This window comes from Haliotis rubra, unplaced genomic scaffold (genome assembly GCF_003918875.1).
Source record: "Haliotis rubra isolate DU_JTF1 unplaced genomic scaffold, ASM391887v1 Scf17, whole genome shotgun sequence".
Taxonomy (NCBI): Eukaryota; Metazoa; Mollusca; class Gastropoda; order Lepetellida; family Haliotidae; genus Haliotis; species Haliotis rubra.
In genome coordinates this window covers 1,017,640-1,045,237 of record NW_025765669.1, presented here as the reverse complement: position 1 = coordinate 1,045,237, position 27,598 = coordinate 1,017,640, and the positions used below count along the sequence as shown (strand labels likewise).

The 27,598-nt window shown below is 41.0% G+C and overlaps 2 protein-coding genes across 2 annotated transcripts; both read right to left on the bottom strand.

Moving 5' to 3' along the window:
* Positions 1–58: 58 nt before the first annotated feature.
* LOC124272452 lies at positions 59–19,570 on the bottom strand. Its single transcript, XM_046707624.1, has 16 exons — positions 19,456–19,570; positions 18,691–18,930; positions 14,205–14,399; positions 12,816–12,925; positions 11,688–11,820; positions 10,333–10,560; positions 8,828–9,045; positions 7,584–7,714; positions 5,741–6,320; positions 5,153–5,320; positions 4,132–4,333; positions 3,354–3,545; positions 2,489–2,646; positions 1,849–2,166; positions 1,372–1,476; positions 59–275 (listed from the first exon to the last, which is right to left on the bottom strand). The coding sequence occupies exons 2-16, from the start codon at positions 18,794–18,796 to the stop codon at positions 123–125; spliced, it is 2,997 nt and encodes a 998-aa protein (XP_046563580.1). The 5' UTR covers positions 18,797–18,930; positions 19,456–19,570; the 3' UTR covers positions 59–122.
* Positions 19,571–20,706: 1,136 nt separating this feature from the next.
* LOC124272451 (39S ribosomal protein L10, mitochondrial-like) lies at positions 20,707–25,663 on the bottom strand. The gene is made up of 5 exons (XM_046707623.1): positions 25,492–25,663; positions 24,409–24,596; positions 23,071–23,243; positions 21,834–21,970; positions 20,707–21,468 (listed from the first exon to the last, which is right to left on the bottom strand). Exons 1-5 carry the CDS (start codon positions 25,511–25,513, stop codon positions 21,257–21,259), a joined length of 732 nt encoding a protein of 243 aa, XP_046563579.1. The 5' UTR covers positions 25,514–25,663; the 3' UTR covers positions 20,707–21,256.
* Between the last annotated feature and the right edge of the window lie 1,935 nt (positions 25,664–27,598).

Here is a 27,598-nt window from a genome sequence, read left to right as displayed (position 1 = left end):
ACTCCTGACTTCCTATGTTTTCCTGTCATATCCAAAATCACAACACAAACTGACTACATTGTTCAACATGAAATATTTATTGTTGGTGTACTATACACGAGGACTAGATATTTACAATCAGACTATGTCGCAGCGTAGATAAAGAGCAGGGTGCTGGCAGCGCCGGTCCCGCCAACAAGGTTGTTGGCAGATTTATCGCGGAGGTAGGTGGCAGCAGCAGTCTGGTGTGCTGAATCCAGGGGAGATAAGCCTGCATGACAGAATGCCTTCCATCCCTGCACAACAGAGTGGAGAAAGTTTAATAATGACTTAAGGCCAAAATATGGTGCAGTGGATACAGATTTCAAAATTGAGATATCGTCTGTGTTTATTAAATAGCATCTCTTTTTAATTTAATAGGGCTGGTACGATACACTATGTCACGATCACGATACTATCGTGATACTTTACCTCTCTTTTTTAATGATCATTATCATGATACATACACCTTGGAAGAATGATACAGTACTAAGATTTAAAATGAATGAATGACGGTCGTAGCTGAATATTACTGAACAGACAGCTAGTTTAACGTGAGTTGAAAACTTTTAAAAATGCGTATTTTTCTCTAAATAAGAACTCTAACATATTTAATATAATACTGTTTTGTAAAAAAAAGTTGTGTATCGCTTTTGTATCGATACACTAGTCAATAGTCGATGTCGATAATAGCTGTATCAAACTTAAATGTATCGCGATGTATTATCCCAGCCCTATAATTTAATGGTCACTCTGTAATGTCTTCTGTCTGACATGTTTATTGGCCATTGCAACACCCTGGGACTTAGGAAACAAACAATCAAGGAAACTTATAAGATTGCGATTGTGCAACTACCACTAGTATGTGCCTTTCATGCTGCCATTTTATGTCAAAATAATTTGTAAAAATATGTCATCATCAAAATAATTTTTAACAGGAATCTTATAAAAATTACATGTAGGTTTATCATAAAGTTTGTCAGTGGGTGAAGGGTGTTTATTACAGAAAATATGGTATCTCAAAATTTACAGAATAGGTATCATGGGTGAATTTTCGCTCATGCAACACTATAGATATCACCAATCAGGAAACAGTAGACAACTTGTCAAAGTGACCTAATTTGTGTACTCCATAATGGGAACAAAGAAAATGCCAAAGAAATTTCTTCATTAGCCATTCAAATAACATTTATCACTTGCAGTTTTGGTTTAACTTGTGCAGGACGAAGGGTTTAATTTCATGACATTATGATGACAGTCAAATGATAAACTGGAGCAGCCTACTCCCAATATTTGGTCATATTTGAGTTCAAAGATATGGTCAATCTCAGAGGTATACAGTGTTCTACTCACCACGGCCAGCTGCCTCATGTCGGTGGGGTCTGTGTACTTGTAGTCAGGGGCGGACTGAGGGTTGATTGCCCACTCACACGTCTGCTGGATGCTGTGGGCCCACTCCTATTAAGGGGAGATAACTCTATTCACCTGTTCCATGTAATTCATGTACATTCTCTTAAATGCGTATTGTGTCAAAGTTCTGATTCTAAATTACAGTATAATATGGTTTAATATTACCTAAATTACTTCAGAAAAATTAACATGGTCACTGAAGTTTGTAACAGTGGGCATTCCATGTGCAACCAAAGAATCCATGGCGATAGAAAATGCAAAATTACAAAAGTTATTTGTTTAGTTCAGAAGCATTTAATCATATTGAATGAGTATTGAAGTCATACTGCTGGTGAATTTTCAAGCCCATTTCTGGTGTCCCCACCATGACATTGCTGGAATATTGCTAAGAGCATTGCAAAACCAAACACACTGACTCACCTTGTCCACCCAGTACTTGGATGCAGCTGTAATGGGGATGATCTGTATCCCGACAAGGCAGCCATGCCTCATGGGAAACTTATTGGGGTCACATGCCCAGTCCAGCGTGTACACATAGAAGGCGTTTTCAGCAATCTGACCAACGACACCTGTCTTCTGAAAGGCAGGAGGAAAGTGGGCACGGTTGTGTTGTCGAACTTGCCAGTACTCTCGCACCGAAAGCAGCTCCATTGCAAGCAGGACCTGACCGGAGTGTTTCAAGTTGGCATCGCTGAAGGCGTCGCCAAGTGCTGCCAGAGCATGGTAACAGTTGATACTCTGGGAATATTGAACAAAGAATCATCACAAGTCAAGAATGGTTCAAGCAGAAGGTTTTGTGGATGAAAAAAGTGCTCCAATTCTCACATTTACAGTCTGGTTCGTTTGTGAAAGAAGACATTTTGCTGACCCCTCAAAACACTTTTTTAATATGATGTATATCATGTATTGTGTACCTCAATTTCAGCCTATTCACCCAAGAAGAAACAAGCAAATCATTTCCTGAGATTCAGATACTGTGGCTCATTTTCAGTTTAAACGGAATTATTTGTTTTCATCAAAGTTATATGTCCTTAGAGATTAAGGATTACTCTATGCTTACCTCAGAAGCAGATTCCTCCTGTCTGTCATTGGGCACAACACCTGTCGCCCAGGAGAAACCCGCGTAGATGTCCTTGTGACGAGCAATGGGAAATCTCGTGTCCCGGGGGCTGAGATTACCAACATCACGTGCAATGGCATAAAGACGGTCCTTGTGAGCTTCACAGGAAAAATACGATTCCAAATATTTCAATGCTAAGTGTAAATATATGTAACATATAACGGTTAACTTTCAGGACTGCAGTGCTGGACAATATATAGATAATATCTGGTACATTGTACTGCTTAATAGATACAGTAAACTATGTTGATAATGCACATGCTCATAACAACTTGATGCATTTTAAGAAGTTAATTTTAAGAACTGTTTCTTTTGTCCCAAACACTTCCAGTATATTTAGTCAAAACGTATATAACATACTACGGATATTATAAACTCAAAATGTGTGGCCTCGTCCAGTTTGTTATAACAGTTAATCTATAGTTTATAGTATACAGTGTACTGTTTTCTTCATATGATAACATAGAAGTAAGCACACAAAACAGGAGAAGAAGGTACAAATGCAGTTAAGAAAATCATACAACTAAAGCATCAAACATTTAAATACCAACTGGCCATTCCCTTACTAGTGTTAGAACAGGTCCTCACCAACCCATGCTTGTTGTAAGAGGCAACTAACGGGACTTGGTTGACACATGTCATCGTATCCCAATAATGTAGCTTGATGCTCATGCTGTTGATCACTGGATTGTCGGGTCCAGATTCGTTTATTTACAAACTCATTAAAACATGTCGGCTGCCTTGAGGATAATTAACTCATATCACAGTGCAAGATAGTTTTTGGTTGTATCTGTGCTTGGCTTACCCTGCCCCCAGCTATGATTGTGCTTAATGTAGTAGGCCGCAGCGTACAGGAAGTAGCCAAGGTGGAAGTGGTGGTCGTTGTAGTAGGGGAACCCGTAGTCGGTGCCGTATCCAAGGTCGCCGTCAGTGGCTCGGAGGAACATCCCGCCCCACACATTGTCGTAGTGGAACTTCCATTTAGTGTCCAGGGAATCTGGATGTCAGAATAGTGATTGCTAGGCAACACTTCCTAATGTATGGTTTACAGATTTGTTCAAACAAAACCGCATGAGTAAGTTAAGACAAATAATGGTATTGATCTATATTGTGTGTGTGTTGGCAGGAGTGTATAAGGAAACACTGACGTGGTTTGCCAAAAACAGTCAAGGTACCAAACTCAAAGATATCTCGAAGATATCCCTTCCATGATCCACCCCTTTCCACATTCTACTAGCAGTCAATCAAGAAAAAGACATCCATTATTTATCTCTCTCTCCCTCTCTTGTGTGTGTCCTTCTCTTTGTGTGTGTGGTTTTATAGAGAAATCGAGAGTGTGTGTGTGTGTGAGAGTGTGTGTGTTTGCGATAGAGAGAGAGAGAGAGAGAGAGAGAGAGAGATTCATAACCACGAGTAGTATTGGATGGTAGGCATTCATATGAATCACTAGTAATTGATTTATATCAATGTGAATCCTGAAACTGATCACATCATCCTAATCCTAGAACACAACTCTAACTGGGATGAGATGACAATGACTCTGGAACTAGTCAAAGTCAAGTAACATAAAAAAGGCACCCTACCATCAACACGCAGCCATTTCTCGAGGCAGGACTTGATAGAGCTGTCCAGGCTTGTGTAATGGTGGGTGCCAAAGGCTCGCGAGATACTGGCAAGCCGTGCTGCCATGCCTATAGCCTTGCCAACGTTGTAGCTGTCGGAATGGGCACACACAGCGTTCAAGTTCACATCCTTTGCATCACGCTCGATGGCATCAACAATGTCCTGGAACACACACAGTTCAATAATCTGTGCTTCACCTCCCCTGCTACCACCAGCCATTCCCTACTTCTGTTCGTATGAAACTAGCAGGTCAAGAAGCGAGCGAGCGAGTGAGTATAGTTTTACTGTTTTTAACAATATTCCAGCAATATCACAGCAGGGGACACCATAAATTGGCTTCACATATTGTACCCATATGGTGAAACAAACCCAGGTCTTCAGCGTGACGAGCGGACTATTTAACCACAGGCTACCCTTCTGCTCCTGCAGCTGAAGAAAGACTGGTAACTGAACAACTGACCTTTATGTGGAAAGCCCTGTGAGAGTGTGTGTGTGTACTTGTCATGTCAAATTAAGTCCTAGTCATTTACATCTGTCTTCTATAGGATATAATGCTTGGGTAATATCAATCAACTATCACTAATATCACTACAATGAAATTACATCACAATGATTTGCTTATGTTTGTGACATAAATTGGATCCATGACATCACAATCAAACAGAATCATTATTCTCTCTGCCTCTGAAGCTGGTTATGTATTCTTTTCACACTCAACACACTGGTTATTACCATTTACGAACCAAAAAAGGTTTGCAGAATAATTTTGGATGATAAATACAATCTCATCTCATGTCTTTTATACCACACATATCAACACTTGTCAGAGTAGAAAACTGCTGGGATAGTCTCACAGTTTCAAACTTATATTGACTCAAGCTGATATATTTCATATTAAATAACACAATAAGTTGAGAATCTCTATTAACCACACTTTCAGGTGACAAGTGCCACCCCAAATTCTGTAGATGCAAGTCCTACCTTTTTCTGATGTGAGTTACTTTTGACTCGATTGACTCCTGAAGGATCTGGATCCATACTGGCTCGTGGAGCATCCATTTCCAGGAGCCAGTCCATTCCCTTGTAGCCTTTGAACCCATATGGGGTGTTCTGGAGATGGTTGCTGAAGTGCTTCGATAGGATGAGGGACTGGAAGATAGATGTGTGATCTAAATCTCACTATCGTCAGCTTCTAAAGGTCATAAATTAGTTCAGTTTCTTTTTGTGCACTGTATCAACCAAAGCTATTACCCCAAAAAAATATAGAAATCTAAATCTGTAATTAACTATTTGACGACTCCATCTTTGATGAAATAAAAGAATAAACATCCTTGATTTTTCACAAACAGAAAAAATCAGTGACTGAACATGAGGGTACATGTTGAAAAAAAGGTGTTGGGAAAAAAAGCCAAATGTATGACTCCTCCTTCAGAGAAAACAATATTGTATATCTTGAGGAATTGACAGTAGAAAGCAAACAATCAAACAATACAGGCCAACTCCCAAATATGGAATGTTTAATCCCTGAAAGTCAATTTGTTTAAAGAGATAAATGAATTGTATTCTCACATGATGAGGCATGGCTACCATGAGAAGATCTCCATTAGAGGGGTGACCGTCTGCTCCATAGGGGCTCCAGTCAAAACTGACAAATGCCTTTTCTTGAGCATCATTCACACAGTAAGAGGTGGATGGTTTGTAGGAGTAACGTCCTGCGTATGAATCCAGATAATTTGATTGAGAGTGGTCTCCCCTTTGACCCGCCCCAAGATAACCAAGCTGCACAAGTCCGCTGTACTTTCCTCCATGTTGGGGTTCAAATGTGATGGAACTTGTGTGTGAGTTGATGCTAGCTTTCACGGGAGCGGAGAAATATAGGACAAATTTTCGCGTCTGCCCTGGTAGACTGTCACCAGGTTCATCGAGTTCCATCAAAAACTTGGTGTTTTGGGACAGCGTTACCGTTTGGTGGTTGGAGTTGCTGGTGTGAGTTGGAGCTGGTGTAGCTGGTGCCGGGGTGTTGTGGTGTCCTGGATTTGTTGAAGTCTTCCCACTGGTGACCTGGGTCCCAGGACAATGTACGACATAGGGGTTGGCAATCCATTGCTGGTGGGGCAGGACGGTATAGCCAATGATGTTCAGAGCAAGGCTGTGAAAATATATCAGTAAAGTGATTGAGCGTTTGTTTGTTTGTTTGTTTGTTTGATTAATTGAGCAAGTGTGTGCATGAAAGTGAGTGTGAGTGTGAGTGCAAGAGTGTGTGTGTGCATGAGTGAAGTGAGTGTGAGTGCAAGTATCTGAGTGCATGAGGCAAGTGAGTGTGAGTGCATGGAGAAGTGTGAGTGCAAGTGAGTGTGTGCGAAAGTAAGTGTGAAAATGAGCGAGGTGTGCATGTGAGTGTGAGAGGCATGCAAGTGAGTGGCGGTGAGTGCATGAAAGTGAGTGTGAGTGCATGAAAGTGAGTGCTGAGTGCATGAAAGTGAGTGTGAGTGCATGAAAGTGAGAGTGTGAGTATTGTGAGTGTGAGTGCATGAAAGTGAGTGTGAGAGCATGAAAGAGTGAGTGTGCAGTGTAAGTGGGAGTGCATGAAAAGTGTGAGTGCATGAAAGTGAGTCTGAGTGAGTGTGAGGAGTGCATGAGAAAAGTGAGTGTGTGCATGAAAGTGAGTGCAAGTGTGAGTGCATGAAAGTGAGTGTGAGTGAAGTGTGAGTGTGAGTAGCAAGTGTGGGTGAATGCAAGTGTGAGTGCATGAAAGTGAGAGTGCATGAGTGTGAGTGTGAAAGTGTGAGTGTGAGTGCATGAAAGTGAGTCTGAGTGCATGAGTGAGAAAGTGAGTGTGAGTGCATGAAAGTGAGAGTGTGAGAGTGCAAGTGTGTGTGCATGAGTGCATGAGTGAGTGTGAAGTGTGAGTGCATGAAAGTGAGTGTGAGTACAGTGAGTGTGTGTGGGTGAAGTGCAAGTGTGAGTGCATGAAAGTGAAGTGAGTGTGAATGTGAGAGTGCATGAAGTGAGTGTGCATGTGAGTGAGTGCAAGTGAGTGGAGTGACTGGCTTTGAAGAGCATTGAAGTTATATCACAGTGGGTCTGAAAATGAGAAAGGAGAAATCCAAAATAGATTTAGAGATGCTGACATGGATCTTCTTCACCATGGAAACAAGTTAATAAGGTATGTTGAATCTCATGGTTACAGATGTGGTACGTTAGCCTTCACGAGGTGGGTTAGCCAGTTCGCTCATCACGCCGAAGACCAGGTTCAATTCCCCACATGGGTACAATGTGAGAAGCCCATTTCTGGTGTCCCCCATTGTGATATTGCTGGAATAGTGCTAAATGCGTTGAAAAACCATACTCACTCACTCACTATGTCACAATGTGCTATCTTATTGTTTTGTGCCACACAAAATATACATACTTGACAACACTGGCGGAGACTTTGGACTTGATGGTGATGACTGAGCCAGACCTGGAGCAGGTGCTTGCCTGACAAGTGTGCATCGCAGGGACAGGGTTCCAGTGGGCCTTGTCTGCAGCCGCATACTGTACCTGAACAATTGGAACAAGGTATAGGTGGTAAAATCGCTAATTGTCTATTTCCTTTGGAGGAAAGGTACTATTTGGGAACAGCTCTATTGAGGCAAAGTATTTTGACAACTTTTTAAAAATATTACTTGGTGAATAAAAGTCTGATATGTATATGCACAATGTAGGAGATAAATCAATCAAGATATGGCAAATTTGGTACCTGGTATGTAATGCACCTCCATGTACCTCCAAAGATAACACATCAGTTTTACCACAGAAAAAAAATAATTTATAAAATATTGTAAACCAAAAGTCACTATGTTCTTTAATCTGATTGGTTGAAAACGTGATCAAATGGTATTTGATTCCCGGAAATTCTCTGCGTATTAATACATACAAACGCCAGCTCACGCCATTGTATTGTTATAGTCAGCTGTGGTGGCGTCATTAAAATCATATTGTGACGTAAAATCCGAATGACGTCACAAATCAGCAGTTCAAGATGCTACCATGGGAGACAGCTGAAGCGGACTGACTGATGACATTTCACTGCTGTACCCGTATTCGATGTCAATGAGTGCAGACACAAAAAGCGTGTGTGGACTTTTTGGTTTTACTTTTGTGTTTACAATGTCGATAAACATCATGTGTTGGCGAATTTCCGGGGTGTTATTGAGTATTTGAAGCATGGGAATATTTCATTTGAAACCTCCGGCTGGCCGTCAGTTCCAAATGAATTCCGTGCTTCAAATATTCAATAACGCACGAAATTCACCAACATGATGTTTATCTCCTAAAGAGTATTATCCTCAAAGATTTGCAAAAGTTATGATCGCAAGATATTTGGTCATTCAATTCTAGAATTCTGCCTGGACAAGAAAATCCAGTGATCAATAGCATGAGCATCGGTCTACACAATTGGAATCACGATGAAGCGTGTCAAACAAATCAGCGAGCCTAACCACCACGATCCCGTTAGCTGACTCTTCACGACAAGCATCGGTTACTGAAGATAAATTCTAACCCGGATTCTTCAAGGGTTGATTTTTGGAACATAGACAGATGTTTTCACTGGTGAGCTATTGATCCAACAGGCATTTATATCCAAGCAGTTGATACTGAGATCTGACAAACCTTGCTGATACCAGGAATGTTGTTACCGCCAACATCAACTCGAACAACAAGATTCCTGTGGGCATCACACTGTGCTGTCATGGAGATATCCTCTGGACCCCTCCGCTGACGGTCATCTCGCTTCCCCGACCCAGAGCACGTGGTCTCCATCGGGTGGTTGCCCCAGTCCCAGGGCAGCACATAGTGGCCAATGAAATTCACTGCAAAACTCATCGCACCTGTTGAAAATAGAAACATAAAACTTTGCACCACACTTGAATTTTCTGGCAGTTTCGACTTCAGATCAAAATAGTTATTTAGGGGAAAGCATGTGCTGAAACAGATGTTTCCACATAACAGTGAGCGAGTATGGTTTTATGCCACTTTTAGCAATATTCCAGCAATATCACAGCGGGGGACACTAGAAATGGGCTTCTCACATTGTACCCATGTGGGGAATTGAACCCTGGTCTTTGGTGTGATGTGCAAACACTTTAAGTATAGGAGAAAACACGCCCCCGAGGTTTTGGTAGAGAATGTAAAACCGAGGGAGGAGGGAAATCCCAAGGTTTTACATTCTCTACCAAAACCAAGGGGAAGTGTTTTCCCTAACATATAAACCGCCAGTGATGGATAATTATAATGTAGATGATCATTTAATGAAGCTACATAACAATAACTGAAGCACAAGTAAAATCAATTGAATGACAGTAACTATGTATAGATAATTCAACCCCCACTTCTTCGTTGGCCGTGAGGTAGAGCATCCGCTTATTAACCTGTTAGATGTGGTTCTAATCCTGCTAGAGAAAACATTTGCACTTTGAAATTTATGCTATTTTCAATTGATTTCAAACACTGATATATCATTGGAATGTTGATGTTCATACAGAGTTAGGAAAAAAGAATTACAAAAAGTAAAACCTGGGATGAGGCCTTACTTACAAAAGTAAAATCTGAGAGCAAACAAAAACCTCAAATGCGGTTATTCCGGGAAAACAAGAATGCTTAATATATAGTGAGAAGCACCCTTAAGGTTGATATCCCCTAGGCTAACCCACAGCCCCTCCACATAACAGACACAATTATTTTAATAACTGGCTGAATGGAACATTAAAGTTCAACAGATCTGCCATGGCAGCTACAAATCTGAAATAACGTTTACTTATGCGCATACACACATTGCATGCATGAGTGAGTGAGTTTGCTTTTACGCAGCTTTCAGTAATATTCATGTTGTACCAAAGAGACACCAGAAATTGGCTTCACACATTGTACCTCTCTGGGGAATCAAACCTGGACTTCGGTATGACAAGCAAACACATGGACCATGAGGTTACCCCACTGAACCACATTTGATAAAAACAAATAGAAATGGCTGAAAAACTGGGCAGAGATGACATATTCAATGCAGCTATGTTTCAATTCTGGTGACCCAGAAATCTTTCAATTGAAACCTCTGTTTTCACAAATGATCAAATACGCATAAACACCCTCAAATACAGAAATACATAATATGTTCCTACCTGAGGCACCAGTGACAGTAATCTCGATGGTCTTCCCTCCATCTTGACTCCGGCAGTGGGTGTGGTCACATGTATGCATCCCATGATGCCCACTGGACCAGGTGGACTTCCTCTCTGCCGCCCACTGCAACTTGGTGATGTCGGTGATGGGCTTAGTACTGTGGACCTTGATGGTCAGCGTGCTGCCGTGGCAGGATCCCTCCAAGTAGCCACTGCCGCCGTCCCTAGCTGTGACAGAGGGAGTTTACACAGATTTAAACAATACTGTAGCAGTATCATGTTAGGGGACATAAGTAACTTTCTTCAAGTGATGTATCGCTTTGAATATCAGATTTACGTGTTTGTTGTGACAAGTTTACACATTTTGTTTTTTGTTACTGCACTCAGCAATATTTCTTATATAGGATGGCAGAATATGAAGTCAAATCTGGATCTGACAATGGCTTACACTTTGACCTCTACTCTATGTCACCAGTACATCTGTAACCTAGGACACTAAGACACACATCTATGCTGAACCACAAAGATCAAACACAAAGCTACACGTCTATGGTAAACTACTAAGTTACACTTGTATGCTCTGCTTCTAAACAATACCACTAACATGCACATCTATGCTGAACCACTAAGCTAAACGCCTATGCTATGCCTCTATGCCTACCTCTATGTTAGGGACCATTCATAATTTATGGCTGGGTGTGGAGGTGTGGGGGTGATGATGATTTTTATGGAGAAGTATATACAATGTGAATGACCCCCCTAAAATTTATGTACAAAGTAAGTGAGCCCCAGCACGTCATGTACAAAGCATAATATTTCAATAATTATGAACAAAATTGCTGACCCAGTACATGTGTACAAAATTGCTGACTCCCCTAACCTTCCTACAAAAAATGGGTGAAAAATGTACAAAGTAAGTGAGCCCCTGCACGTCATGTACAAAATCAAAACATAATATTTCAATAATTATGAACAAAATTGCTGACCCAGTAGATGTGTACAAAATTGCTGACTTCCTTCCTTCCTACAACAAAATGGGTGATCCCCTCCCCTAAAACCATTATTCTCTTTCTCTTTCTTTGAGAGTGCTCCCCCCTTGGTCCTGCCCCAAGTATCCGAGCTGCGCAAGTCTGCTGTACGTTCCTCCATGCTGGGGTTCAAATGTGATGGAGCTTGTGTGTGAGTTGATGTCGGACTTCATGGGAGTAGAGAATTAAGGACAAAGGACCTGAACTGAACACTGAAAAGCTGAGTTTGTTGGTTGGAAAAATGATTTTTTACTCTCAAACTCCAAGATTTTTTTTTACTAATCAACAGACCGATTTAAAAAATGGTGTTAAAATGTTATTCAGTACCTGAGTTTTCCATTGGGCAGTTGAACTTGCTGACTGACTTCCCATTGAGTGAACTGAGACAGTATGGGGTGACGACAGGGTTAGCGTTGTGCATGATGTGTGTCAGCAGGGTGGCACCACGGACAAGGGGCACCTGCATGTGTAACAATGTTTCAAAATTAAACATCACATTAGCCAATCCATATGCCTTTAGTATGTCTTAAATTCAGTTGTTTGTATGTTGTTGAACACTCTACTCAACACTACTATAGCCTTCAGACACGTTCTGTATATAATCAAGGCTGGACCTCACACACCTACGCAGATCCTAGAATTTTCAAAGCCTCCCCTCCAAATTGGATCCGCCAATGATGTCAGTCATGAGCATAGATCTATAGATAGAGCAATGACATGCATTAAGCAAATCAATGACCCATGCTGGTCGAGGTTAGAATGATCTTCAGCAACCTATGCTGTTGTAAGAGTGAGTGAGTGAGTTTGGTTTTATGCCGCTTTTAGCAATATTCCAGAAATATCACGGCGGAGAGACCAGAAATGGGCTTAACCCATTGTACCCATGTGGGGAATCAAACCCAGGTCTCCGGCATGACGAGCAAACGCCTTAACCGCTAGGCTACCCCACCGCCCCCTTGTCGTAAGAGGCGACTAATGGGATCAGTGGTCAGGCTCGCTGACTTGGTTGACACATGTCATCGTATCCCAATTGCGTAGATCAATGCTCATGATGTTGATCACTGGATTGTCTGGTCCAGACTGGATGATTTACACACCATCACCATATAGCTGGAATATTGCCAAATGTGGCGTTAAACAACAAACAAACAGAACCAAGTCAATAAACCTGACTTCCTGATCCTGTTTGTTTGACCTGTTCTTACCCAGACCTTCAGAGGGTCTCTAGTATGAAGACTAATACATGCAGCCATGATAGTATGTTCTCACATACATTCACAGAAGCTTTGTGGACAACCAATCCACATTTCTGCCAACATTGATCTCAGTAGTCATAAATCAATAAATGCACAGCAAGTGTAAACATGAGTGTCGATAAAAGCCATCCTTCACGTTTATGTCGTTAATTCAATTCCAGATATGAATGAACTGAAGTAGGATGACATGTGACTTTACCTCCATGCTGCCTCCTCCACCTCCGTACCGGAAGTTAGCGTACAGGTCCCCGAAGTCTGTCATCACTGGCTCTCCCATGTTGCTGTAGCCAATCTTTACCCCTGAGTTACCTGCAGAGTGAGTGAGTGAGTCAATTTGAGCAATATTCCAGCAATATCATCACTGGGGACACCAGTATTGGGCTTCACATTGTACCCATGTTTGGAATTGAACCTGGGTCTTCTGTGTGATTGCGAATGCTCAGACCACTAGGCCACCCCACTGACCCTTACTGGCAAACAAGGATAAGTTGAGCACCAACCTGACAATTGACTCATAGTAGCATGTATGAGTGCCGCCCACTGGCGCTTGCTATTGTTAGCAAAGGGGACCCAGGTTGTGCGCGATCAAGTTTAGTGTGCTACACCGATGTGAGAGTCTTATGAGCAAGGCATGTGCAGCTACGCACAGAATCAAATTAATCGTCATGCAATGCATGTGCAGTAGCCTCCATCTGCTCTACCTTTCACAAACCAAATGGGTTTGCTCTTTGCCTCGCACTGCCTTCTTCTCGTAAACACATTCTCTGCGCCGGACCAACTTATACTTGTTTGCCAGTTGGTGAGGCGAAATGGAGTGTAACACTGCATTAAAAAATGTTGCACACATATATTTCATGTGTGTGTGGCTGCTTGTAGAGACTCATGCTGGTTTTGTAGTTCCAGCCACCTGGATACCATGCTGCAGTTTAACATGGATACCCCACTCTGACAGAGGCTGTAATCCCCTTGATGCTGACTGGGCAGGGTAATAACAAATGTTATTATGTAAGCATATTTTTCCGGCTACCTGATTGGTCTAGAGGTGGTCCCGTGACCATCGACAGAAATGCATATTGACTCCAACCAGGTCCGACCAAAAGTCATACTGACTTGAGTTACTAAAATAGATTTTGACATCAAGCTATGACGTCATTCTATTGTTTACATGTCACAGTATTGTTGACATAACGTTATTGGTTTGTAGCGAAAATAAAATTACTTTTCTTGACTAAATGGACATGTTTTTGTTTTGAGAAGATTTTTTCAGTAATTACATAATAAAACAATTATGGGCTGGTGAATTCGGTCAATACCTGTTTTTATGGACCCGCGAAAAGCAATATTGACCTCATCACCAGTCTGTAATTGTATATTATCTTAATGTCTGTTGGTGTGATACAGGATCAAACTACCCTCCTTCAACTCTCTAGACAGATGCTCTACCCATTAAACCACTAAGGCAGGTCACATGTTGATTGACTGATGTTATATTCATGTTTCATCAGCTCTATAAACTCATGTCAATCTCATTCAGTGGCAGAAATTCTGTCAGCTATACAATACCAATGCCTTTGTTGATGCTACCCACCATCAAACACACCCATCGGGTTTCCATCTGGCCCAGCCACCATCTGCTTCATGTTGGAGCCAAGGTCAAGGAGACGGGACCATGGTTGTCCCTTCTTCCAGGCAGACTGTTGGTCCATGAAGTCTGTTCTCTTAGGGTCTGTCCATCTGTCCATTGTGTATGCATCATAGGTGGCGCCATCGTTCTCCAGTGTACCTCAAACACACACCCTCAACATACATACAATATATGTATCTGGGCAAGTGCTTCTGTTCCTCAACCTAGGCTGTGATCTGAATGTTTTTACAGTTCATACTGTGAGCAAGTGATGACACACGTTTTAATGGTTCAAACTGGTATTATAATTTAGAAAAAAGTTCTAATGGTAAAATAATAACGCTGTTAATCTATCTGAGAATTTTCAGTCAAAACAGAAAGTAATCAATGGATGCTCATTCACTATCATGGACAAATTACTGTCATTAACCTATTTACCTTGGACTTGTTACCTCTATGGTCTTGTTACCTCTATGGACTTGTTACCTCTATGGACTTGTTACCTCTATGGACTTGTAACCCAAAAGGACTTGTTACCTCTATGTACTTGTAACCCTCATGAACTTGTTACCTCTATGGACTTGTAGCCCAAAAGGACTTGTTACCCTCATAGATTTGTTACCTCTATGGACTTGTAACCCAGAAAGACTTGTTACCCTCATAGACTTGTTACCTCTATGGACTTGTAACCCAGAAGGACTTGTAACCCTCATGAACTTGTCACCTCTATGGACTTGTAACCCAAAAGGACTTGTTACCCTCATAGACTTGTTACCTCTATCGACTTGTTACCCTCATCGACTTGTTACCTCTATCGACTTGTTACCCTTATGGACTTGTTACCCTCATGGACTTGTTACCCTCATGGACTTGTTACCTCTATGGACTTGTAACCCAAAAGGACTTGTTACCCTCATAGACTACCTGTTACATGTTACCTATGGACTTGTTACCCAAAAGGAATTGTTACATATACTTGTTATCTCTATGGACTTGTTATCTCTATGGACTTGTTACCCTCATAGACTTGTTACCTCTATGGACTTGTTACCCTCATGGACTTGTTACCTCTATGGACTTGTAACCTCAAAAGGACTTGTTACCCTCATAGACTTGTTACCTCTATGGACTTGTTACCCTCATGGACTTGTTACCTCTATGGACTTGTTACCTCTATGGACTTGTTACCCTCATGGACTTGTTACCCTCATATGTTACCTCTATGGACTTGTAACCCAAAAGGACTTGTTACCCTCATAGACTTGTTACCTCTATGGACTTGTTACCTCTATGGACTTGTTACCCTCATAGACTTGATACCTCTATGGACTTGTTACCCCTATGGACTTGTTACCTCTATGGACTTGTTACCCAAAAGGACTTGTTACCCTCATAGACTTGTTACCTCTATGGACTTGTTAACCCAAAAGGAATTGTTACCCTCATAGACTTGTTACCTCTATGGACTTGTTACCCAAAAGGACTTGTTACCCTCATGGACTTGTTACCTCTATGGACTTGTTACCCCATGGACTTGTGATCTCTATGGACTTGTTAGACCAAAAGGACTTGTTACCTCTATAGACTTGTTACCCTCATGGACTTGTTACCTCCTACCTCTCTGGACTTGTTACCCTCATGGACTTGTTACCTCTATGGACTTGTAACCATCAAATGGACTTGTTACCCTCATAGACTTGTTATCTCCTATAGAGACTTGATACCTCTATCGACTTGTTACCCTCATCGACTTGTTACCTCTATGGACTTGTTACCTCTATGGACTTGTAACCCAAAAGGACTTGTTACCCTCATAGACTTGTTACCTCTATTGGACTTGTTACCCTATGGACTTGTTACCTCTATGGACTTGTTACCTCTATGGACTTGTTATCTCTATGGACTTGTTACCTCTATGGACTTGTTACCTCTATGGACTTGTTACCCTCATGAACTTGTTACCTCTATGGACTTGTTACCCAAAAGGACTTGTTACCTCTATGGACTTGTTACCTCTATGGACTTGTTACCTCTATGGACTTGTTACCTCTATGGACATGTTACCTCTATGGACTTGTAACCCAAAAGGACTTGTAACCCTCATGAACTTGTCACCTCTATGGACTTGTTACCCAAAAGGACTTGTTACCCTCATAGACTTGTTACCTCTATGGACTTGTTACCCTCATCGATTTGTTACCTCTATCGACTTGTTACCCTCATGGACTTGTTACCTCTATGGACTTGTAACCCCAAAGGACTTGTTACCCTCATAGACTTGTTACCTCTATCGACTTGTTACCCTATATGGACTTGTTACCTCTATACTACCCAAAAGGACTTGTTACCCTCATAGACTTGTTACCTCTATGGACTTGTAACCCAAAAGGACTTGTTACCCTCATAGACTTGTTACCTCTATGGACTTTTACCCAAAAGGACTTGTTACCCTCATAGACTTGTTACCTCTATGGACTTGTTACCCTCATGGACTTGTTACCTCTATGGACTTGTTACCTCTATGGACTTGTTACCCAAAAAGGACTTGTTACCTCTATACCCTCATAGACTTGTTACCTCTATCGACTTGTTACCCTCATGGACTTGTTACCTCTATGGACTTGTTACCCTCATGGACTTGTTACCTCTATGGACTTGTAACCCAAAAGGACTTGTTACCCTCATAGACTTGTTACCTCTATCGACTTGTTACCCTCATCGACTTGTTACCTCTATCGACTTGTTACCCTCATGGACTTGTTACCTCTATGGACTTGTAACCCAAAAGGACTTGTTACCCTCATAGACTTGTTACCTCTATGGACTTGTTACCCTATGGACTTGTTATCTCTATGGACATGTTACCTCTATGGACTTGTTACCTCTATGGCCTTTTTACCTCTAAGGACTTGTTACCCAAAAGGACTTGTTACCTCTATGGACTTGTTACCTCTATGGACTTGTTACCCAAAAGGACTTGTTACCTCTATGGACTTGTTACCTCTATGGACATGTTACCTCTATGGACTTGTTACCCAAAAGGACTTGTTACCTCTATGGACTTGTTATCTCTATGGACTTGTTAGTCTCATGGAATTGTTACCCAAAAGGACTTGTTACCCTCATAGGCATGTTACCTCTATGGACTTGTTACCCTATGGACTTTGTTACCCTTCTATGGACTTTTACCCATGGACTTGTTACCCCTTATGGACTTGTTACCTCTATGGATTTGTTATCTCTATGGACTTGTTACCCTATCTTGTTACCCTTATACCCAAAATGGACTTGTTTACCCTCATAGACATGTTACCTCTATGGACATGTTACCTCTATGGACTTGTTACCCAAAAGGACTTGTTACCTCTATGGACTTGTTACCTCTATGGACTTGTTACCTCTATGGACATGTTACCTCTATGGCTTGTTTTTACCCAAAAAGGACTTGTTACCTCTATGGACTTGTTACCTCTATGGACTTGTTACCTCTATGGAACTTGTTACCCAAAAGGACTTGTTACCTCTATGGACTTGTTACCTCTATGGACTTGTTACCTCTATGGACATGTTACCTCTATGGCCTTTTACCCAAAAAGGACTTGTTACCTCTATGGACTTATACTCTATGGACTTGTTACCTATGGACTTTTACCCCTCAAGGACTTGTTACCTCTTGTTACCCTCTATGGACTTGTTACCTCTATGGACTTGTTACCTCTATGGACTTGTTACCCTTATGGACTTGTTACCTCTATGGATTTGTTATCTCTATGGACTTGTTAACCTCTATGGACTTGTTACCCTTATGAACCAAAAAGGGGCTACCCCTCATTGGCATGTTACCTCTATGGACTTGTTACCTCTATGGCCTTGTTACCCAACATGGACTTGTTACCTCTATGGATTTGTTATCTCTATGGACTTGTTAGTCTCATAGACTTGTTACCTCTATGGACTTGTTACCTCATGGACTTGTTACCCTCTATGGACTTGTTACCTCTATGGACTTGTTACCTCTATGGACTTGTTACCCTATCAATGATTTGTTTACCTAATAGATGGACCCTCACGGACCAGTTCAAGGATTTGTTGCACTAATGGACTTGTTACAATCAAGGATTTGTTGCACTAATGGACTTGTTACATTCAAGGATTTGTTGCCCTATTGGATTTGTTCCCTCAAGGACGTGTTGCCCATGGATTTGTTGCCCTAATGCATTTGTTACCCTCAAGGACTTGTTGCAGTGATGGATTTAGCTGCCCTCAAGGACTTATTAACCTCTACTGACTTGTTGCCTGCAGGACATGGCGCCTCAAGGACTTGTTGCTCCCATGGATTTGTTACCCCATGGAATAGCTGCCCTCCTTGGCCCTCATTAACTGCTTTCCCTCATGGACTTGTTTCCAGTTGATGTAGTCCCCTTATGTTCCCCTGTATAGTGACATTCACCTTCATAAGGAAACAGTCTGACAGGCACCCTGTGTTGTTTTATTTGATTGGTTGCGAAGTGGTGTGTTGGTATGGCAGCCTTGGTGCGCAGGTTGCCAACTCTCATGGGTTTTGACTTTGCATTAAGCTCATTGTTGCTGCCAAAGATGGCTGATGGACTGGCCGTGTTCAGCACATGGTCTTCAAGATGGACACACCCTGGTGGGAGAGCTCCGTGCACCAACGTGGTGGCAACACTGCCTGGAGTATGACAAAATTGTTGGCCGTTATTGAGCATGGTTACTTCTTTTAATAATACAAAGCAGGATACACTCCTCAACTAGAATTCTCCACGGGTTTGTTGATGGGCAAGAACCAGTAATGCGAAGCTAGGATAACCTTGCAATTAATTCATTGGTCAACACGTCACCACACTTTCATGCCCTACATGTGTAAAGCTCTATCAGTGAGATTGCTATCACGTAATCCCTTACTCATTCAGGCAGTGCTGTGGGTGTAATCTGACACCACTATTTGCAATATTTCAGCAAGATTACGGTGGGGAACACCAGAAAAGGGATGGACACATTGTACCCACATATGGATTCAAACCTGAGCCTTCAGTGTGATGAGTGAACACTTTTACCATGAGGCTACCCCACTGGTCACTGTGAATATTCTCCCTTTAGAATTCCCACAGGAATACATTGTATCAGGGTCAGTGCCCAGCAAGCAATAAAACAAATGTGAAAGTGACACCAAGATCAAGAGTTATGTCAGACTTACCAAAACAAGCAATGCTTTCCACATGTTGTTCCTATTGTGTGATCCCGGTCTTATCAGACAATCACGACTCCATCTATGTGGAGCGCCACATGCCTTTATCACGCACAGATCTACCATTCTTATCAAACAATGGCTGTCACGATCATCCAGGCTGTTTACGTAAAACAAGACCAGTCTTTAGTTCTCATGAGTTGGGAAGCGTTATCCGTTTCTGGTAGATTCATGAGCTTTTCACTGATATTTCCACATCTGACGCCATTTCCATGCAGTTTCAGAATATTATACCACTCAAAATATGTAAAGGATCATTAATTCTGTCATGTTACTGAAGTAAATCTGTCGATAATCTTTGTGCAAAACTCCCTACAGTGCAGGTTATTGTGAGAATCATCACCTGAATCATATTCTGCTTCTTTCAAATGGTTCAGTCATCTGAAGTGTGCAGAGTTGCATCCCTTGGGCATGCAAGAACCCAGTGATTGTGGGTTTTAATTCTAATTTGCAATGTTCAGTTTGTCGGCACCATACTCATGTTGGTGGTAACTGATCGAGACCTGCATCAGTTTGATCTTTATCTCACATCAAACTGTGATATATTGTTCAAATGAATATTGTTCAAAGCAGAACTAAACCTAACTCACTCACTTACACAGGCAATCGCAAGGTAGAACAGCATGTAACAAGCAAACACTTAAATAACAAGAGTGAGTGAGTGAGTATGGTTTTACGCCACTTTGAGCAATATTCCAGCAACATCATGGCAGGGGACACCAGAAATGGGCTTCACACATTATTCCCATGTGGGAAACCTAGGCCTTCGGCGTGACAAGCGAACACTTTAACTACTAGGCTACCCCACCGCCCCCTTAAATAACAAGACTGTTTGAGGTCACTCTACCATTACAACTCTCCTCGTGTATTCAACCTCACAACACAACCCACTGTAAAATGCTCACCTCAGCATCTCATCGACATCTTGTACAAGTTGTAAACTATGTGATTTGTTTGTTTGTTGTTTAACTTCACAGTCATCAATATTCTAGCTATAATGGCGGCCTGTAAACAATCAGTTCTGGGCCACATCATCCAGACATTGACATCACTAGCATTGATTAACATTATTGAAAAACTATGATATCAACCAAGTCAGAGATTCTGACTACCTGATCACGATACACGCCTCCTATGACAGACGTAACGCGAGTCTTCATGAGATAAAAGCCATGTGAAACATAAAAGAAAGACTAAAGGTAATTCTGTGTGATATTTATTTACAACCAAACACTCCAACAATTCAGTTCATTTTACAGCCATTCCTTTACAGACATGAAATTCTTCTCACAATTTTTCCCTACAATGAGTTGCTTTGGAAACCCTCTTCACCTAGATACCCAGAAAGACACTAATAGGTATCATTCTTGATTGAATACTGCTTACATTTTTACGTGGATGTAGTAAACATGATCATTACTATGTAAAAGTAGTTTTTGCTTTAAATCACAGGACAATATGAAAGAAACAGATGTATGCCCTTAGAATGAGAAATTATATAATATATAGTATGTTTGAATACCTATCCTTGCACCATGCATTTTATCATGCCAAAAGCTCTATTTCTTATTAACATTCGGCATGTTTAGCACTTCAAATGCAATTCTTATTTATTTTACATTTAAATGACTAAGTAAGCACTCTGTTTTTTTGGTCAAACTTCTGTGAAGAAGAACTTCCTGGAGAAGTCAGCCATCATGTAGACTTTTTTTTCATCGCACGAATCACAAACAGAATTAATCCCGATATTCTATGAATTATTGTTCTTCTCCTGCTGATCCTTGATGTACTGTTCTAAATTCCTTGAAAGTGTTTGTTGATGGCTGCCTAGCAACGAATGTGTCTTGGCAGCCCCCATGTTTAACAGTGTGACAAGTTGACCCCTGGTGATATCGAGGGGCGGCAGTTTGGAGTTTCTTATTAGCGCCTCTTTACTCAGTATGTAGTTGTCCACAAGCCCACCTGAATCACAAAAACAACATGGAATTGTGGGACATTTTTATAAAAACCCCAAAACCAACCCCAGTTGCATTGTAAGTATTTTTATCCACATAAATATTGTCAAACATGAAGTATCGTTTGATCTTTCTGAGCTTTTTGGTCACGAGAATGCAATGTTAAAATTTGACTTTTTGTAACTAAAAACAAATACCAAATTCCTAGAACTTGAACATTGTATGACAATGACAAATAAATTTGCTGTATAGAGTTATATCCCTTTCCTGTGGAAGGATAGGCCGAGTGTTGATTTGAATTTTAGATTCACTGCTAATAGCAATCCAGACTAAATGAGACACGACATGATTTAACCATCAGAAACAGCTTACCTAGTAGATGGAGCTGTGGAATCCGTCTTACAATTTTTACCATTTCAGCAACACGGGGTTCCGTGCTGACAATGAATAGATTATGCCCGGTGAAGAAAGGGAGTAGATTGGTCAGTCTTGTGTCCATCACGGCCGGCCTGGGGGAGGATGAAGTCAGGTAAGGTATACAACAACCCGTGTAAACAATCAAACCACAGTTTAAAATTAAGTAGGAAAGTCAAGCATGAAATTTAAGATTTAGGGGTCCATTGACTCACATACCATAGAAAACCTCATGGACAACCCTAACACTAATGTGAAATATTTTTCCTGTTTCACAAATTTAAAATAAATCTGGGTTTAAGGGGTCTCTTTTTCTCTTGTCTATAAGGACTATAAATGAGTGAAAGAGTTGGGGTTTTTTTATGCCACTTTAAGTAGTGTAAGCACTATTCCAGCAATAATATGGTCGGGGACACCAGAAATGGGCTTCAAACATTGTATCCATGTGGGGAATTAAACCCGGGCCTGTGGCAAGACAAGCTAATGCTTTAACCACTTGGCTACCCGGATGCCCATAAAACACTATAAAATAGACCTGTACTCATCATTGACCACGTTAAATACAATGGAGAGGCTAAATGCAAAGATAAGTACCATGTCAAATTAGAATATATTTAAAGCAAATGAGACCCGTGAAGATGTGGGTTAGAATTGATCTTCAGTAACCCATGCTTGTTGTGAGAGGCGACTAAGAGGATTGGGTGGTCAGGCTCGCTGACTTTGTTGACACATGTCATTATATCTCAGTTGTGTAGATTGATGCTCAGGCTGTTGATCACTGGATTGTCTGGTCCAGACTCGATTATTTACAGACCGCCGCCATATGGCTGGAATATTGTTGAGTGCAGCGTAAAACTAAACTCACTCACTCACTAAAGCAAATGAAATTTTCACAGCTATTTGTTATTGTTCATATCGTAAGACAAACCCCATAATCATAGTAGTAGATGGTGATGTTTGTAGGGCACCTTTGCTGACCTGGCTACCTGTACTCGTGTAACCATGCCTGAGTGAGTGAGTTTAGTTTTATGCCGATTTGAGCAATATTTCAGCAATATCATAGCAGGGGACACCAGAAATGGGCTTCACACATTGTATGCATTTGGGAAATCAAACCAGAGTCTTTGGTGTGTCAAGTGAACACTTTATCCATAAGGCTACCCCACAGCGTCTGTAATCATGAGGTTCAACATACCTTATTAACTTGTTTCCATGATGAAGAAGATCCATACCAGCATCCCTAAATTTATTTCGGATCTCTCTTTTCTCATTTTCAGACATCGGCAGTGGCTGGCATACTATAACCATTTTGTGGTCTTCAAACATTTTCTTACACTGACGTATGAGGAACTGCTCGAAGTCACTTGGCTAAAAGTAGGAAAAAGTAATGTGGTATTACATGTATGCAGTGTTAGTTGATGTCATCAATATTGTCCATTTGTCGTGCTAACTAAAGATAAAACATCATTAGGCCAGACCAATTTTACTTCTTGTTTTACGGATCCACCGGTCGTATTTTTTTCAAGAATAATAAAAAAATTAAAAAAAAAACTCCCCTCTCAAAAAATAAAATCCATATACACCTCATAACTTGCAAAAAATACAATATTTTTAGTATGCAAAAGGAATATTACTTTGACTGGTGATTTTTATTTTTTTATTTTTTCCCCTCCTGCCTTTAGGTTTTCTGAGGACAAAAATCCATAAAACAAGAATTAAATTGGTCTGCCCTTACAATAACATTATGTTTGTTTGTTGTTCAAGATCACATTCAGCTATATGTTAACTGCCTGTTAACAATCATGTGTGTCAGGACTTGAGAGTTCTGTGATTGATATCGATGACACGATAGGTTGCTTGGGACCATTTTAATTTGGAATCCTCATTGGGATTGAGAATAATGAAGCCAGTCTCTCTCTCTCTGTATGGTCAGATGGTTACCATGTGAACAGTGTTAGTTCATCTTCTGTTGTAGGTCTGCCAGTTTAACCATGCATAAGCACATGGCCGATTTGCATACATTGATGCTCATTATGTCGATCATTGGATCATCTGGTCCAGACTGAATTATTTACAGACTGACGCTATATAGCTGGAATACTGCTGAGTGCGACGCTACACAACAAACAAACTACAGGAATAAGCACACTATATCTGGCAAACAAGGAAGTATCAATGGTTTACATTCAAGGGGAAAAAGAAAGTGTTTTTCTGTTAACTTTTCATTACTGTAGGGTCTAAATGGTCATTGGGATAAACAAACACTTAAAACAATTATTGTCTTTAAAAACAAAAACAGCTGATCTATCGAGTAATCAATGCTTGTCGTAAGAAGCGACTAATGGGATCAAGTGGTCAGGCTCGCTGACATGGTCGACATGTGTTATCATAGACCCACTGCGTAGATTGGTGTTCCTGCTGTTGATCACTGGATTGTCTGGTCCAGACTTGATAAATTACACACTGCCACCATATAGCTGAAATATTGCTGAGTTAATAATATACAACACAAACATCATATTATCTTTCGTACCTGTTCATTCTTTCCTGGGCTGATATGCTTAACCTTCACAGGTTGTAGTTTTTGTACTTCAGGGAGTAGAATTGGTTGAGTAATGGCCTCAAACAGACGTCGCTCTCTTGTAGAAGGTCGAGGTTTCTGTATATTAGGTCTGCGATAACGAACCTGTGTCAGATGGATCTGTGATGTGGCAAGCAGACCTGCACACATGGCAAAGTAGAAAATGTACATTATGGTTGCAATCTGTGATTGAATCTCAGTAAACATGATTTTAAACATGTTAAAACTATTAATAAGGGGTCCCTATGACCCTCATGTGAGTCGATGTAAAACCCTGTAGTCATCCATGTGCAACCATAATTATTTCCTTCTGACAGTCATAAAGCAAAACAAAAGCAAACACTGTAATCATGGTAATAAGCATGACTATTCATTTGAACTTTTCACTTGTGCTTGATTCCTTGGAAAGAGTTCCTTCCGTTCCCCCAACCCTAAACCTTACTCTAAATCCAACCCTAAACCTAACCCTAACTTAAATTTTGGACTTTTAGCCATTTTGTGAGTTCTCTAGTAATTGTTGTGTAAAGTTTTGTTAATAATTTTAGTATATTTAGAAATATTATTTTAGATGGGGGAACGGGAGGAACTGTTGCCGATTCCTTTGCCGTTCTTACAAATACCAGATAAAAACGTTCATGAACAGGTGACAGTATGATTAATTCTTCCAGACTGTGAACTGTCACTGTCAGTGGGCACCGACAGTGTCTTGATATGTGATATATAAGTCTCGTTTGAATGCATATTAGAATATGTCTAACAATTGAGGTAAATATAGTAGTATTTGCTGGCAGGAATGTACCACAATCTACCCACAGAAAACAAATACAAAATGAGAGAACGAATATTATGAGACCTGAAATTGAAAACAGACAGTGACAGTGAGCTCAAATAGATGATAAGATCGAGTCAGTGACTGATTTGCACGTTGGCATTCTAACACCCTCAGGAAAATAGGACAAACGTCCAAGTAGAATATCATGCACAGTTACATGCATTAAAAAATGAAGATCATATCTGAAGACATAGGATTCTTACATCGCCTCATGTGGGCTGCCATGTTGAAATTCTGTACCAAAAATCGATCTTCATAAGGTCGTAAAAAGAAGACACTCGTTCACAATTTTGAAACCATGAAGTTCCATAATTTAGACTGGACAGACTATAGATTCAGGCCAGATTCAGCTTTCAGTCAATCGGAAAAGAAGAGGCAGGTATCATATATTCTATTCTTCGTCTGATCTACATGTACGACATTGATTTGTACATACTATAACCCTTGCGACTAATTATATATCTGTACGTTTGTAAAGTAGACGTCACTCGGTATGATGTTGGTTCCACTTTATACCGTTTATTTGTGATTTTTATGGAGACTGACTGAGTTTAGTTTTACGCCGCTTTTAGCAATATTCCAGCAATATCACGGCGAGGGACACCAGAAATGGGCTTCACACATTGTGCCCATGTGGGGAATCGAAGCCGGGTCTTCGGTGAGGTGAGGTGAAATTGGGTTTAACGTCGTGCTTGAGAATATTGCGCTCATATGACGACGTGCATGCGTGTGTATGTGTATGTGCGGCTGCTTGTACTAGCCCAGAGTTTAGCTGGTTTTAAAGTGCTAACCCACTGAGATACCATGCCCCAGTGAAGCATGGATACCCCACTCAGACACATTATACTGACTCCGAGCCGACCAGTCCTTGTTGTACCCATTAATGCCGAGCGCCAGGCAGGGACCAACAAGTACCATATTTTAACGTCTTTTGGTATTACGCGGTCGGGGATCGAACCCGCGACCTTCCGCTCCTCGGGTGGACGCTCTTACCACTACACCAGGGAGGCGGTTCCGGGTCTTCGGCGTGATTTTTATGGAGAATTTACACAAACACACACACACACCCCACCCCCCACCCCCCAATAATAAATAAATAAAAATAAATAAATAAAATTTATGTACAAAGTAAGTGCCCACCCCCACCCCCTGCATGTAATGTACAAATCAATGACCCCCTCCCCGATCCCATAATTTTAAATATTTATATGTACAAAATTGCTGACACCCCCCCCTAGGGCATGTGTGTACAAAATTGCTGACCCCCTACCTCCTCAGAACAAAGTGGGTGACACCCTCCCCACCATTAAAATCGAAATCACACACACGCACGCACGCACGTACACACACAGAACCATAAATTATGAACGTTTGAAACCCGGAATTTCAACCCAAAGAGCTGTAAATCACACTATAAGAGTTAAATTATTTCTGTAGAATTTCTCTGTCACTGATTTACTGAAAGTAAATTTCGACGAAACAAAGTTTCACAACAAATGACTGATTCCATGGTATATTCAACTGGTTAACCGGGAAACGTTGATGTTCCCACCACCAACAACGGATTACTGTTTCCTGATTGGCTGATTTTTAAAATGGGAGGGGATTAGCATATTTGCATATATTACTTGAAGTGTGAGCATCATGTTTTACCTTCTCACTCAAAGCCAAAAGGTATTGAATTAACTTTACAGTCAAACACAACTGTTACGAAGTTGAAGCCCCTGGGCCTTCCGAGCAGTGTGCGAAATGGTTTCCATATTTTGTTAGCCAGTTGGGCTAGCTATGCCTGAAAGTTACCAGTCCACAAAATAATTCACTGGACCGAAATTTGAACGTAGACACGGGTTTCATCTTTAAGCTGCTAATATGATTAACATTTTTATCAGGCCATAATCTTGCATGATCTAAGAGTGTGTTATAATGAACAAGTCGCAGAGAGTGTTAATTTACAAAATGACCCCATGGAAATTCACTAGCCAGTCGGGACAGTGACTGTAGAGATCTACTGGCCCGACTGGATTTTTACTAGTCACGGGCTAGCGGGCCAGTGGCTATTTCGAACACTGCTTCCGAGCTATCCGGGTTTTGGCACATCCGAAAGAGTGACAGTCTGCCTCCTGGAAATGATGCGCTGGCGTTTTTGAAGCAGCATGCCCAGGGTATCACGCTGCTAGCGGGATGCCTTTGTTCCAATTAAAATGATTGTTCTTATAGTTGTAAAATACGTGAAAATATATAAATTCTCAAGTGATAATGTTTATCAGAAACCGACACCTGCAAGGATCAATTGTAACCAGTAGTAAAGGG

Coding starts and splice junctions, on each gene's coding strand:
- LOC124272451 (XM_046707623.1), bottom strand. CDS start 25,513: ATGGCAGCCCACATGAGGCGAT. Junction 23,244..24,408: donor GCCCAGGAAAGAATGAACAG/GTACGAAAGATA, acceptor TCCTACTTTTAG/CCAAGTGACTTCGAGCAGTT. Junction 21,971..23,070: donor CATGGAAACAAGTTAATAAG/GTATGTTGAACC, acceptor ATCCTCCCCCAG/GCCGGCCGTGATGGACACAA.
- LOC124272452 (XM_046707624.1), bottom strand. CDS start 18,796: ATGAGAGTTGGCAACCTGCGCACCAAGGCTGCCATACCAACACACCAC. Junction 11,821..12,815: donor GTGGAGGAGGCAGCATGGAG/GTAAAGTCACAT, acceptor TTACACATGCAG/GTGCCCCTTGTCCGTGGTGC. Junction 2,647..3,353: donor CAATCATAGCTGGGGGCAGG/GTAAGCCAAGCA, acceptor TTTCCTGTGAAG/CTCACAAGGACCGTCTTTAT.